We start from the raw sequence: 15543 nt of genomic DNA on the forward strand, positions 1-15543 counted from the left end.
CGTCATGTTTTTATTCGATTGTCATTCACAATGCTTTGATGGGTTGAGTAGTTCAAACCATCAATGAATCTAAGTATGCGATCTTGTACCTTCATTTTTTTTCATACCTAATTACTGTGTATGGTACGTTGTGATTTATCTTGGAACTGGTCAGTTTAGTTTTTGGCTTAATTTTTTTTATCCTTATGGAGAAAGTGGATGGGAAAAACACTGTCGCTGATAAAGTGGGCGGTCACTGTTGTGCTCTGATGTGACACAGACGAAGGGGCAGATTGGAGCCGAGTGACAAAAGCTTTTAACAGTTTTTCTTGCGACGCTACTGCAGGTTCCAATTTTGCTGTTGATTTCCATATTAAACAAACAAACAAAAAAATCCTAAACTTGTAGATATTTCGCCCATTTCAAGTGGGCTGTGTTCAAGTAACCCTGGGAAAAAAAAAAAGTTAAAGCTTTGGGATATTTTGCTTTTTTAATGACAAGGTCATTAAAAATCATGCACGCTGCAAATAACCTCATGCAGTAGTTATGGTAAACCATCCAAGCACTTTTTATTCATTAATATTCATAAATACACACAGCAGCTTCATTAGAGAAGGTCTCTTTGTTTCCTCTTCAGTTTTTGAATGTGGAGTATTTATAAGGAGAGCCTTTTGCAAGACACAAGAAGCAGAGGTCTGCCACAGATACCTACGCTCACCTGCATAAGGAAAAAAATGAGTTATGTGGAATTGATTATCAACTTATATATATTTATTTATATATTTATATTTCTTATTTTCTCTCTCTCTCTCGTTCCGTTTATGTGTCTCTCGGTTTCGCTCACTCTCTCACACGCCTGTTCGGATGTATTTTGATTTTTTTTCCCTCTCGCTCTCCTTTCATGGATTTATACAATGTAACAAAGGTGACAGACCTGAAATTACAATCACCAAAAAAGAAAAAAAAAAAAGAACAAAATTAGAGAGAGCTGTGTTTTTTGCCCACCGTCATTGGCAGTTACAGCACAGAGGACATTGTCTGCGTTGTGGTGGGATATCATCAAAGAGGAGGTGGTGGAGGCTCCTTGCCTGTGGAGCTCTCCTTCAGGTTGAGGCTCTCCAGAGCCACGTCTAAAGGCATGATGTCCACACAGCCCATGGCGCCGAAGTCAGCAAAGTCTCGCCTTTCGTCCTCGTCGGAAGACGAGCTCTCTTCTCGCATTAGTGTGGACAGCAGCAGCTCCTGCACGAACAGGCTGCGGTCCGCGCGCTCGCTCTCCAGCGCCTGCCGTTCTGCCTCTGACATTTTCGGCTCGTTCAACCTGGTGGAATTAGATGGGACAAATACTAAATTCAAAATGTATTATTGTCTATGAAATCTGTTTTATCCCCCCACCCAATTCTGTGCTTTCTTGAATTTTTCTGAATTCCATTTTAATGGTTTAACTGAATGTTAATAATCAAAGAGGATGTCTAAACAATTAAATTCATAACATTTCAACAATTACAATTTTAACAATATAGGGCCCAATAAAATGCGTTTCATCTTTTCAGAAATTAATTTTTTGGATTCTGTGTTTTATGGTTGAATGCATTTATCAAAAAATGCTGATAATTAAATGAATGCATAAAACGTTACTAGTTTAATTAATCTTTTAAAATGTAATAAAATAAAAAAATACAATTTTGGCAAACAAAGTGCTGCACAATAGAGGTTTACTGTTCAATTATAACTAATAAAAATGTTTGATATTTCTTAGAAATAATATTTTAAATTGCTTTACTATTAATATGACTTCAAGATACTGTACAAAACTAATACAGAGTTCTGGAATGAAACTCTAGATGGCGCAGTCCGATAGGTCTAACTCAATCTGACCTAATGACATCATCACATGGCTCAGCTGATTGGTTCTCTCCTGTATCAGTAACCAATGAGCTCGCTGCTCAACATTCAAATATATGACTAGTGCTTGCCGTAGCAGTTGCAGCTTGCTTCAGAAACCCTCCACCTTCCCCAGCTCCACCTGTATAGATCTGCTACGAGGTGATTCATGTATGCTATATGGGGGTTATTTCATGTATGTTATATTTGCAGCAGCAATATTTCTTACATGCTTACAGCAGCATGTTGTGGATGTATTGGCAGTAGCAAGTCTCGGTACTTGCTCTGCCGCAGCAGCAGCGTAGCAGTTCTATTCCGCCAAGCCCAAATACATTAACAATATCATGTACATTACCATGCCAATCCCTCAGAGAGTTGTCATGACAGAAATATATTTCTGCCACAATTTTAAGTAAAACCGTAGTTTTATTTTGGCAGGGCATACTGAAGACTTTGAGTTTCTGCGATAGTTTTAACAAATGAAATGGTGAAATACTCGTGAAGTAAACTCTCAGAGCAGCTCTTGATTTGAAGCTCACATGTTAATTTTCTTTTTAAAGTTGACTTAAGTGTTCTTTCCCCAGAATTTCATTTTTATTTCCCCTACATTATGATATCAGGAGTTTTAGAACCCTAACATTTTTGACTATGTCCCAAAAAAATATCTGAATTTTCATTAAAAAAATAAGAATGTTCTGAAAATACAGCAACAATCTTGAGAATATGCTGATGTCTGAACCGTACCGTGTGAGAAGAAACTGGGAGCTGTGGGAGGCCAGCGTGTTGCTCTCAGACATGGCTGTGTTTGTGGTGGTGCTGGGCGGCGGGATGTTGGCGCTGATGTTGCTAGGGTTGCTGCGTTGGCGTGTAGCGTTACGGGCCGTCTCCAGCTGCTGGCGCGCCGCCTGTGCCTGCTGGCGCTCCAGCTGAAGCTGCATTTGCAGTTGCTGCAGCTGCGAGGCCGAGGGGCCAGAAGAGTTGAGCTGTCCTCCTGCGGAGCGCCGCACACCCGACAGCTGAGAGAGCAACTCTGGTGATGTAGACACCAGGGGAAAGAGAACCACTGTGTGAGAAGACGCTTAAAACGGCACTTGCATCAACAAACTGAAGACACATAAGCCAGGTAAGTACAAAGTCCTGTGTACATGCTCCCTACTTCCTGTCTTTAGACATTACACACCTGCTATGGGGTCCATGGCTTCCCTATTGCTTGGAGAGTAGGAGGAGCTTTGTGAAGAGGAGAGGCCACCAGTGGAGCTGCTGGTAAAGTGCATGTTAGTCCGGCGTGCCCGCGGGCCGCCCAGTCCACGCCCAGGGTGGAACATCCGACGCACGTGTCGCACGCCGCTGCTCTCGTCGTGCACATGCTGGTTAAGGAGCAACTGGTTGAGAATGTGTCACCACACACCCGATGCAGAAGACACATCATATCTCATCCTCAATCATCTAATATAGTCATTAAAATGCTAAGCGCATATGGCACATTGAGCAGTGGCACTCATGCAGAAATTTCAGGTTTGAGTCCGATGTGTTGTGATTTCATTACCTTTTTTGCTCCACACTTTTCTGTCACTTTATCACTTAACTCTGTCTGTTTGAAATATCTTTTGTAATACATAAAAGTAGAATCATAAAGGTTTGGAGTGACAAGAGAGTGAGTAAATAGCACAATTTTAGGTTCTGTGAGAAGAACCTTTACATTTCTTAAAGATGTAAGGACATAAAACCTCAATAAATCTTTGTAAGGTTATCTCTGAAGAGACTTGAACACACACACACAGGCCTCAGTCATTATACATCAGCAGAACCTATGTGTGTACATTGTAAAATCATTCTTAAGTAAAGAATAAATTGAACATTAAATGGAAGGTTTTTATGAAAGAAGTCCATTATATATTGGGACATATACACATTAGGTTAAGATAAAAGGATATTAAATCTCTAGGTGCTCTGTGTTCAAGTGTGAGATGAGCAGCAAAGTCATCTGTCACATGATTGGGGTCGCCACCAGGCAAAGCTGCACAGATTGGGCAAATCTGAAACAGAGAATACATACATATTAATAATGAATTAATGTAACCTCACATTAAATGGACACATGCTTGTTCATGGTTGTGTTATTTTCATTTAAAAAATTAAAGTTAATGTTTAGAGGTACAAAGTCATGTGTCTGTAAGCAGCAGTTCAGATAGACGAGGAGCTGTTGATATTGTTATAATTGAAAGACAGAGTGTAAAGTCACAGCAGCAAACAGAGTCAAAAGAGGTAATATAAAAATCAAATGCAGATTATTATTACAACCAGAAGGCCACTTTTATCATTTTCCTGTAATATATCCCTATATCTCTTAATATAGATAATTTTATTATCCATCTTCCATTCCAGGAGAGCGAGAACATGTTTAACATTTTTAAAGCAAGTGCATTTTGCATTAAAAGCACATGAATGATTAGTTCAGGAATTTGAACTTTTCTCTCAGTGGTTGATGAAAATTCACATCACGTTCTGTGTAAAGAGTTCTGATGTAAATTCCTGCAGACGATCTGTGTTTGCTGTTAACAGGCTTTATTTTAAACACATCAAACTTTGATGATAAAGGTCTTGAGAAAACCTGACATTGCTGTACAATAGGGCTGGGTTGAAAATAACGATTTCTCGATTTTAATCTATTCTTATTTTAATTAACCAACATTGATTCTTAAATCCCAAGAATTGATCTATGCTCTTGTCAGTTTATGTGCGAACAAAACTGCGGGAAACATTATTTGTAGCAAGCCTCCCATCCAATAAGTCGCAAAAAGCTTTGAACTTTGTTACTTTTTAAAGTTTCATCTCTCATATGTCAATTTTATTTTTAAATTAAAATAATAAAATACAGCTTTGGCACTCTTTAAATGCAGCTTGACAGAATGCTGTAGCCACCTTATTTAAAGCATGAAGTGTGAAGTCCATTAGGGTTGTGACGGTGAGGAAATTTTCCCACCGGTTAATCGACGTGTGACAACACCGATAATACCGCTATCACCGCGAGGGCGGGGCGTTCCCTCTTTCCCTCGCTTTCCTTCGCTTTTAAAGCTTGTAAAAGCGGTGTGCCCATTTTACTTGCACTTTAAAGTAGCGGCAATTCGGAGTAAAGCAATTGTTCGTTTTTAGTTCGTTTGAATTTTCACTCTTTTCCTCGCTTTCCTTCGCTTTTAAATAGCTTAAAAGCGCCGTGCGCATTTTACTTTCACTTTTGAATTGGCGGCAGTTTGGCGTCAATTGCTTGAATGCAACAACAAAATACAACGTCAAACTCACTTTAGCCAATATATAAAACATAGAACTTTTATTAACAAAACAAATAAAAATACACCATGCTATAGGGCAGGCTATGCCTAATATAAAATAACAAATAACTTACATAAAGTTTAAATAGGTATACAAAACTGAATGAAATCTGATCTGTGTGATGCGACTGTCGTTCGGCACGCTGCATTGACCAGCGTTGGATTATATCAGTGGGCCTGAATATATCTATTTTATGGTCAGATAGCCCGTTAGTTGCCTTGAATTTTTTCAAGAGTACTTGGACAGCGATCTTGGAAAGTGATTTTGTGCCTCTTTGGGATGGCATTATAATGCGCTGTTCACTTGCAGAGGGCACATAATTCTGATGTAGTGAATTTAGGTAAAGGGGTGCAGAGCAAGTGGTGATTTTGTAGGCAAACATCAATGCCTTGAATTTTAGGCGAGCAGCTATTGGTAGCCAGTGCAAATTGATGAACAGAGGTGTGACATGCATTCTTTTGGCTCGTTAAAGACTAATCTTGCAGCCGCATTCTGGGTTAGTTGTATAGGTTTGATAGAATTGGCTGGAAGACCTGCTAAGAGAGCACTGCAATAGTCCAGTCTGGATAAAACAAGAGCTTGAACAAGGAGTTGTGTAGCATGTTCCGAAAGCAAGGGCCTGATCTTCCTAATGTTGTATAAAGAAAATCTGCAGGACCGGGCAGTTTTAGCAATGTGGTCTGAGAAATTCAGCTGATCATCAATCACAACTGCAAAGTTTCTGGCTGTCTTTGAAGGAGTTATGTTTGATGCACCTAGCCGGATGGTGAAATTGTGATGAAGTGATGGGTTTGTTGAAACCACAAGCAGTTCTGTCTTGGCTAGGTTGAGTTGAAGGTGATGGTCTTTCATCCAGCAAGAAATGTCTGTTAGACATGCTGAGATGCGAGCAGATATTGTCAGATCATCAGGATGGAATGAGAGGTAGAGTTGAGTGTCATCAGCATAGCAGTGATATGAAAAGCTTCTGAATGACAGAACCTTGTGATGCCATGTAGACAGAGAAGAGAAGTGGTCTAAGAACTGAGCCCTGAGGCACCCCAGTAGCTAGATGTTGCGACTTGGACAACACACCCCTCCAAGATGCCTTCTACATGATCAGCTCATGCTGGGCACTCTGGTCAGTTTTGTGATTTGAATGTTCCTCACTCGCATCGTGAGTTTGCCTATGCAAGAGGACTATGTCTACAACTTGAACTGAGATTGTGGGTTGTGTCAAATAGGTCATGTGGACTACTACGGTAGTTAGGCTATGAGGCACCTATGCATGTTGCTATAGCTTATTCGTGTTTTTATAGCCTTAACGCATTGTCCGTGCAGGAATCAAGCTAGCTGAAATCAATCTTCAGCATTTGTCTTAAACTGCTGTTGCAGCCCCAACGAGTTGGCAGTGTTCGACTAAGTCGTGTAAATACTGACTGGGGATTAGCACCAGTGCTACTGCTGCCTTCGTGTTCATCTGCACGGTGTTAACTCCGCGTGCATTATGTTCATGACAGCACCGGCATCACCGCTGCAGTGGACATTAGCACTAGGTGTTGGCACAACCGCCACCATTAACCGCACAGCACGATCAGGCTTGCCACCGGTTGCAACATTATGCAATAGCGTCTGTGCTACTGCCGCAAGCATTATTTGGCCACCAGCACACTGACGGTGTGGTACTCACACTGCGGATGTCACATATCCCGCAGTAAACATTGCTAGGCGATAGTGCCGTCGCCTATCCATGTGTCTGCATTGCTGAATGTCTGCTGTTAATGCAGTTTGGAAACAAGCACCGACATGAATGCTGGCAGTTAGTGTATGGTTAATCCAGGACGAAGGCGAGACCGCTGTCCTTTACTCTGCAATGAGTTTGCAGTAGTCTAATGCATTGTGCAACTGGCTCTTATAGCTGCTATGCTGCTGAGCTTATAAGGTCTTCCGTTGTGTGAAGTACTTTTAGTTGAGGTCAACAGCTTTGATTGCAGATGATCTGGACCTACGCTATCAACATGGCGGGATTTTATGAGATCCCCAGATGACGCAGTGTCGAGAGACCGACTCGAGAGGGAATATCTCCGATTACCTAATGTAACCTCGGTTCCCTGAGAGGAGGGAACAAGACACTATGTACACTGCTGTGTTACACAGCTCACAGTCTTTGTCAGCTGCATTCTGCTTCAGTCCAAAGATACTGAGGCAATGGCATTCAGCGCCACCTTATAGTGTGGGCCCGCGCTCAAAAAAAAAAAAAAAATCATGATAACATTTTTCATATCAGTCGATATCAATAATTATCACGATAAATTTAAAATCTTTATTTCTTTCAGGTTTCAAGGCAGATTTTTGCTCCTTAGTGAAAGTTGTAGAAACCGTACAATTAATTGTGGTTTTAAAGGGGTCATATGATGCGATTTCAATTTTTTCTTTCTCTTTGGAGTGTTACAAGCTCTTGGTGCATAAAGAAGATCTGTAAAGTTGCAAAGACTAAAGTCTCAAATCCAACGAGATATTCTTTATAAAAGTTAAGAGTCAACCACGTCTACCTAAAACGGCTTGTTCTAACACGACCCCCCCACATGTCAACGTCACGATGTGGGAAGATTTGCATAACACTGCCCGAATGTTCACGCAATGAAAGAAGGTGTAACTTTTATTTCTCGCTGTAGTATTGTTGCTGCCGCCATGTCGTGAAGGCGCTGTGTGTTTCGTTGTGAAAATAAACACATTTCATTACACCAAATACCCAAAATAATGTTCTTTTTAACAACATCATATGACCCCTTTAAACTACTCTTTATAGAGTCAGAACATGACAAACACTTCACGTTTTTGAATTATTTACTTTTTCAATAATTTTTCCTTAACAAAATAAATATCTTAATAGAAAAAAAAATTTTTTTAGTTTCTGCATGTTCTAATGAGTGATATTGTTTATTATTTTACTGTTTAGATTTTTATAATACATTATCTTCTTATCGATCCACCAGTTCACATTTACAGCTCTGCGTGTTTGCAGGGTAAAAACACGGATCGATTTTCACATTGGTCTGAACAAAAACAACCCCAATACTGTGCTCCTGCAATACCAGAGGCTTCAGTTTAATTACAGTAGTATAAATATAATACTGCAGTATAATTAAAAATAATAAAAATTATAATAAAACAATTTTTTTTTCTTTCTGGGCATTATTGGCATTTTGGTTACACAATAAACTGTATTTAAATTAATTTCCATTTAATTCATAGTAAATATTGTAGTTTCTGGCTGGGATGCTTCCCCACAGGAAGAAAAGTCAAAGAACCTTATATGACACATTATTCAATATATAGATTTTACTAGTATCAGTAAAATCTGTGTCCCATTCACTATGAGAGACACTATATGACAAAGCAAGGAGAACTCTACCATTAAAATGCTGTAATTTTGCATAATTTACAATGCATAATATGAGTATTTAATTAAATGTAATAGTAGCCTATGTAATTAAAATTAATTTAAATAAATAAAAATACTGGGTTACACTTTATTTTAAGGTGTCCTTGTTACAGTGTAATTATACATTTAAGTACGGAGTAATATTAATTAACTACATGTACTTACTAGGCCTATATGGTAGGGCTGCACGATTAATCGAAATTAAATCGCAAAGGCGATAAATCGTGATTAGGCAGAAGCTGCTATTGTCATGCGTATCTTTCAGTGAAGCACGGTTCTGTGATCAGCAGTAAATCTCCATCCGAAGGCCAGAGGGCGCTCTCTCGCGTTAACTCCAAATACGCCCCGCAGAAGAAACCCAAGAAATCCCTATAGCGGTTGCTGAATAAACAGAAGATTTAACTGCTTTCATTAATTCAACGTGACTAATAAACACACGACTACGACAATATATGGTTTATCCGAGTTTGTCTTATTCTAATTTTTATTATAATAAAGTATATATAATAATGCAATGCTAATCGACACAGCCTTTACCACAGCTTAGAATACTATGAAATATGTTGCGTGCCTTATTCTGTGTTAGAAGCCACATCATCTCACAGAAGGATTTATTTCAAACACTCGACTGACGTTATGAAGTGAGTTTGGAGTAAAAACATGTTATTAAATGTGGTATTTTTACGTGCTTTCAGGTGGAGGAGCATTTACTACACAGAGCCGTAGTTCACTGACAAGCTACGCAAACAGCTTTCATAATCGCAGAACGATTTCTTCGATTTCATAATCAAAGTCTGCGATTTTTTTTTTGCGTAACTTGTCAGTGAACAACGGCTATGTGTAGTAAATTCTGCTCCATCTGAAAGCACGCGATGATGATTTCCTGCTGATTACAGAACCGGCAATACTATCGCGATTAGGCAAAAGCTGCGATTGTCATGCGTATCTGTCAGTGAAGCACAGTTCTGTGATCAGCAGTAAATCTCTATCCGAAGGCCAGAGGGTGCTTATAATCGCAGAACGATTTCTTCGATTTTATAATCGCGCGATTAAATTGTCTGCGATTATGAACGCAATTTTGCATAGCTTGTCAGTGAGCTACGGCTCTGTGTAGTAAATGCTGCTCCATCTGAAAGCACGTGCTGGAGATTTACTACTGATCACAGAACCGGCTTTACTGACAAGATGCACATGACAATCACATTCGATTAATCGTGCAGCCCTACTATATGGTTAGGGTGAGGATTAGGGTTTGGCTTAGGGAACCTTGCAAGTAATTATGCATAATTAATTGTTATTATAATAGTAAGCACATGTAACGTGTAACAAGGACACCTTAAGATAAAGTGTTACCAAATATTGTTAAAAATCACACATTATTTGTTTTTTGTCACATGTAAAAGACCATTTTTGTGCCGTGGGTAATAGGAGGATTTTCCACCCTGCTACCACCGCAAGTATATTTCAAACCTATGGGAAGCACTGAAAATCATGCAGTGCAGGCTGCAGTATTAATATTAAATTTTTTGTCTCTTAGAAATGCACATTTGACAGTAGCTTGAGTTTACAGTAGTAGCTTGAGTTAGGATGCAGATGTAAATTTGTGTTCATTATCAAAAACAGTAACATTTGGAAAAAAAAAAACATTGTAAAAACCAATTTTTTATATGGTGAAATGTAATTATTCTGACAGTTTTACTAAAATTAGCCACTGGTTTTCCATTGCATACATTTAGATCATAATAATAACCACACCTAAAACCACACATACTGTATATAGCAAAAAAAATGTGTATATATTTATATTTATATAGGGCTGGGCGATATAAAAAAAAAATTATATCTTGATATTGTAAATTTTTACGATATTCGATATATCTCGATATGTTTGCATTTGCTTTTAAATAATAAAAAAAACATGAATTTCTTTTGCCCCCATTAAAAAAAACAACAAAAACAATTTAGATAGAAGTTATTGTTACAAAGTAAATACAAAATATTTAGTGCAAATTTAAGCAGTTAAAAAAACAGATCTAGACCAAGTGATCACTTACGGCTTTCTATTAAATGAACACATGTAGGCCTATATGTAACTGAAGTAGCGCAAAACAAGTACAGAAAGTGCATTGTCAACTTTTTTGGTGCATGCAATTCACAATTTACACTGTGCAACTGGGGGAAATAATTAAACTGGGATAAGTATTTTTTGCAAGTTTTTAGCTAAGAACACAAGTCTGTCAACTGTCTCTGGTTTAAGAGAAGCTCTGTGGCATGAAACTATGTTCCCACTGGCTCTAAAAACCCTCTCAGATGGGAAGCTAGTTGCTGGAACACATAGGAATTTCTTATATATATATATATATATATAAATTAATACCAAAGACTTATGCACTTATGTACAACAGCGGTTGAGTAAGTGCATTTAATTCAACGATCACAATAGCAAACAATATAGTCGAGATCTCATGACAGAACACAGACCGGCTGAATGACACTTTCATTTAGATCGCTAAACTCCAGCTTGTTTGTTGGTGTTTTCAGATCATCGGCAGCGGCGCTTCCACAATGAGGAGCGAGCGCGTGCGCATGGTTGCCAGATTGCTTAAAATAAGCAAAACACTGGGATAGGCTTGCCGCGACAGACGGTGCTGACGGTGATACCGGTGTTAAGCCGCAACACCGGTTACGTCACTTGCCCACCGCGTCACCGACCCCCACCGTCGTTTTGATTTTTTATGGACTTGCTGAAGTAGTCTGTTTTTCTCCTTAAAGGGACAGTTCACCCAAAAACTGTCATTATTTACTCACCCGCGATTGGACATGCGCCCGAAGCTCAAAGTGTAATTTGTTTGTCCGTTTTGGAGCGCGGCGCGCGCATACATTTCAGCCTGAGGAACAGCGTCTCTAGTGCGGATTGTGCTTTCAACATTTTATTATCAAACATGTCCCGCAATTTAGCAACAGTAAAAACGGGATCTTACAACAATCACCGATTGAGCTGATTCTGACGTTAAGTTTGGGTTTTAGGGAGGAACGAATGCGCACCGCTGTGAAGGGAAAGAAGTTGCGCAACCGTGTTCACATATAAGGGGGAAACGCACCAGGTTCCGAAACAACAGGCCAGGTATGAAAGCACCCTTACACTATGTGTGGTGGCACTTCCCCCGGGGGAAATATAGGCTATATATAAAACAGCAAATGGGCTTATTGAAAATGCACATTCAGGAGGCGCTTTAGGAGCGGCAAAAATAGCGGTTTCCCCAGTAACGGCAGTGCTGTGCTCATAAACGCTGCTTTATCAGGCGTTATAAGAAAGATTAAATGAAAATGACATTGAAACTTTTCTTTTCAGTTCCCTTCAAAGATACATTCATATAAAAACGCCCACGCCACGTTTTGATATTGTGATATACGTTGCATATTCAACAAAGTCAAAGCATTTTTTTGGAAAATCTATTTGTGGCAGTCATTGTTGATATTGTGAAATAAATATATCAAACAATAAATTAATGTATGGGAAACACTGTGTATATATATATATATATATATATACGGCAAAACATGTACAAATGTAACTATATGGTTTCTAGATATTTGCATGAAAAACAGTGTAAATACATTTAATATAAGTGCACAAACACTATAGCTTAAATCACAAAAAAATACTGTACATTATTCCTTTAATACATGTCGACAATAATAATATAATAAAATTGGATATGACATAAATCCATGGTAAATCATGGCGATTTGTAGATGGAAAAGTCCTGTTTAGTGTTCGTGTGAAACTTATCTGCGAGTAAACGCATCTGCACTAAGGAGCTCGTGCTGCGCTGCCGTTTGAACTTTGAGCTGAGCGGATAAATGCTCCGTGTGGCGCGGTTCAAATCAGTAGCGCTGTTTCGTTTCGCTTTTGGCACTTAAACTTTACATCGAACATTTATAGAACTCTTGTTATCGAAGAAAATTATATTGCAATAATTATCATTATCGTTTTATCACCCAGCCCTACATGACAAAGATTGTATCAGTCAATGTGCATGTAGTTTTAATGTTTAAATGGTTTAAGTTTAATTAATTTAGGGCTGCAACTAACGATTATTTTGATAATCGATTAGTTTGTCGATTATTTTATCGATTAGTTTGTCGATTATTTTTCCGATTAATCGGGTTTAAAAAAAAATCTTTATTTTAATTTTATTGACAAAAACACACTATTCCACATTCTGCCCAATGTCCTTCAAACAAATGTGCCAACTGAATGCAATGAAAAAATACAGTGTTTAACAATTGATTAGACCACCTGCCATAATAGAGAAAACACAAATATTTTAGGAATCTGTCAAAAAATTGTTTAAATCTAAAAATGTTATTGTCATTTATTGGGCAAATAACAAACCGAAACAACTAAATAGTATTTATTCACATAATAACAAAAATTGACTCCTTTGCCTTTGATAACAGCTTGCATGCTTGCTGGCATTGTTTATGTACTTTTTGACTAATTGGGTATCTGAATTAAAAAAACACTAAAGCACTTGACTATTTTTTCTGCCTGTCTTTCATAGATAACAGCAATAATTATATCATAGCATTAGAAATAGCCTACTACTGTTACTAAAGAGCTTACGAATATTGGAGGACTAACCAATACAGAAAGCTAAAAAATGATTTTGGTCATTACCAATACTGTTAGTTAAGAGCAGCAGTGGCACAAACCTTACAAAATTGGTTAAAAACCTTACATAAATTTGTTTTAATAAATTTGTTAATCACTGTAGGCTATATAGTGAATATAGTTGAAATCTCTAGATCAAAAATTTTTATAATAAAGACGAATAAAATCACAGTAATGTTCTGCAGGAACACGCGTCACGTGCACTTTGATCACAGTCAGTCTCCTCTTACTGTCATTTCTTTATCTTGTAAAAGCATCTGTTTTGTTACATCTAGTGTGGACAGACAATTTCAATTTGCTTGTCACTGAAATCTTATCACATCCGTTTAAGACACGGTGTAAAACACATGATTTCAACAAAGACAGCATGTGTACTCACCACCTCTGTAGAGGTCTCTGCGTGTTCTGAGGTCACGTGCTCCTGTAGAGATGTTTCCGTGTAGCCCATTTTACCACAGTAAGGACAAGTAAACGACTGAGGCTGCTCTACTGAGAATGCCTCCCCCCCATAATACAAGTCTGCAGAGAGTTCAGATAAAAGTTAAACACAGTTCCTTTATTTACCTTCACCATCATTACTAAGATTAGGGCTCAACAGTCAGGATGGTCTGTTCACATTCTGTAATGTTTTCAACATTACAAGAGGGATGTAACGATTCACTCAACTCGCGATTCGATTCACGATTTTGATTTCACAATTCGATTTTCTCAAAAAAAATTTTGAACAAAATGAGATTGAAGACATTATACAGTAAATTAAAAGGTGTTGTTTTATTAGGCTATTGCTGCACGTTTCTTTGTGAAATTGAAATATAACAAAACTAAATTGAAATTTTAAAACAGACCCCAAATCAAACAAGTAAGTTACACAAATTTGTGAAATATATAACAAAACTAAATTGAAATTTTAAAACAGACCCCAAATCAAACAAGTAAGTTACACAAATAAAATAAATCTCTTAATATGAACAAACTAAGGGTGTACTCACACTAGGCACGGTTGCCTTGAACCGAGCCCGAGTGCGATTATCCCCACTCCCCCGCTGGCCTGCACTCACACTTGCACTAAACTTTCCGGGCCTGAGCACGCTTACGTCATGTACGAGATAGCGGAGAAAACCACTTTCACTAATATTCTGCCGAATAATTAATAATAATTAATTTATAATTTATGTTGTGTATTGATTTTCACTTGTATGTATCAGAGAATTATTACGGAGGCAGCTGACGTTAATTAAATAATTTGCAGCTTTACTCGCAAACTACATTCCCTGTTCATCAATAAGGTGAGAACCAGAACCATTATAAACCTAAATATACTTGATTGAATTAAATTAATTGAAAAGTGTAGTGTAGTAGTAGTAGTAATAGAATATGTTTGTGGTCGTAATGATGACAGTGCACACAAAACAGTATTTGTTCCGCGCTCTGGCGCGGTTAGCGCTCACACTGCATGCATACCGCGCCCGAGCCCAACCGAACCGTGCCCTGGCCCACCTCTTCCAACCGGGCCAGGGCCATTTAAAATAAGAGGCAACCACTGGATTTTAATCATGATCCAAACAAAGATGCAGCATACATGTTTTTAACAGTAGTAACATGTTTTACAGACTGTATAATTTCGAAATTTGAAGCAAAAACAGAATGGTCTGACTTTAGTTTTGTGAAACTATACTACATCAGGGCTCGACACTAAGGACTGCCCGATGGCCCGGGGCCAGTGTGAAAGACGTTCGGGAGAGTAGACGGATTTGTCACTTGCCCGATCGGGCCACTGCAGCGTCGTCACGACATTTTATCATTTGCATGTGCTTTTAAGCCTTGTTCATTTAAAAATTCAAGCGATTAAAAAGCATTTGTGCGCGAAAGACAACTCCATTCAGTATTCGCGCGCTGTGTTTTGTGTGAACAGCGCGCCCACAGCCACGTCTCTGACTCTGACACGCGCGAGCCGCCTGAACAGGCAAATACATACAAAAGTAGCCCATGTCAACATACCCGTCTTGCCAAGTAACTTTGTAGATTTAACAATGTTTAATCTATATTTCCTTTATACACTGGAGTACAGATGCACCGATCGACTGTCCATTTTTGTTTTATTTCAGACTATCTTCTGTTCCGTGCTTGCTAGGCATGGGACGATAACCGGTTTCAAGGTATACCGCAGTTTGGAAAAGTCACAGTTTTAAAACCACTAAAATTTTCTGTTATACCGTTCATGCGGTATGAGCAGTTTTTTTATGTGTCA

General features: G+C 38.5%; 1 protein-coding gene across 3 annotated transcripts in view; it reads right to left on the bottom strand.

Moving 5' to 3' along the window:
• LOC107730334 (E3 ubiquitin-protein ligase KCMF1) overlaps positions 1-15543 on the bottom strand; it is a 34056-nt gene continuing 18513 nt past the window's right edge. The window contains exons 3-8 of one of the 3 annotated variants that reach the window (XR_001638671.1): positions 13675-13814; positions 3798-3899; positions 3044-3221; positions 2608-2893; positions 985-1300; positions 1-697 (exon numbers count right to left, since the gene is read on the bottom strand). Coding sequence is in view for 2 of the 3 variants with exons in the window: in XM_016541142.1 (XP_016396628.1) it covers positions 879-913; positions 1068-1300; positions 2608-2893; positions 3044-3221; positions 3798-3899; positions 13675-13814 (974 nt within the window). In the remaining variant the exon portion in view is untranslated. Of the gene's footprint in view, positions 698-730; positions 1301-2607; positions 2894-3043; positions 3222-3797; positions 3900-13674; positions 13815-15543 lie in introns of those variants that run through there. The other 2 variants (XM_016541142.1, XM_016541143.1) reach the window with 2 other exon arrangements.

The sequence above is a fragment of the Sinocyclocheilus rhinocerous genome, unplaced genomic scaffold (assembly GCF_001515625.1).
Source record: "Sinocyclocheilus rhinocerous isolate Xijiao unplaced genomic scaffold, SAMN03320098_v1.1 scaffold127, whole genome shotgun sequence".
In the NCBI taxonomy this organism is placed as follows: Eukaryota; Metazoa; Chordata; class Actinopteri; order Cypriniformes; family Cyprinidae; genus Sinocyclocheilus; species Sinocyclocheilus rhinocerous.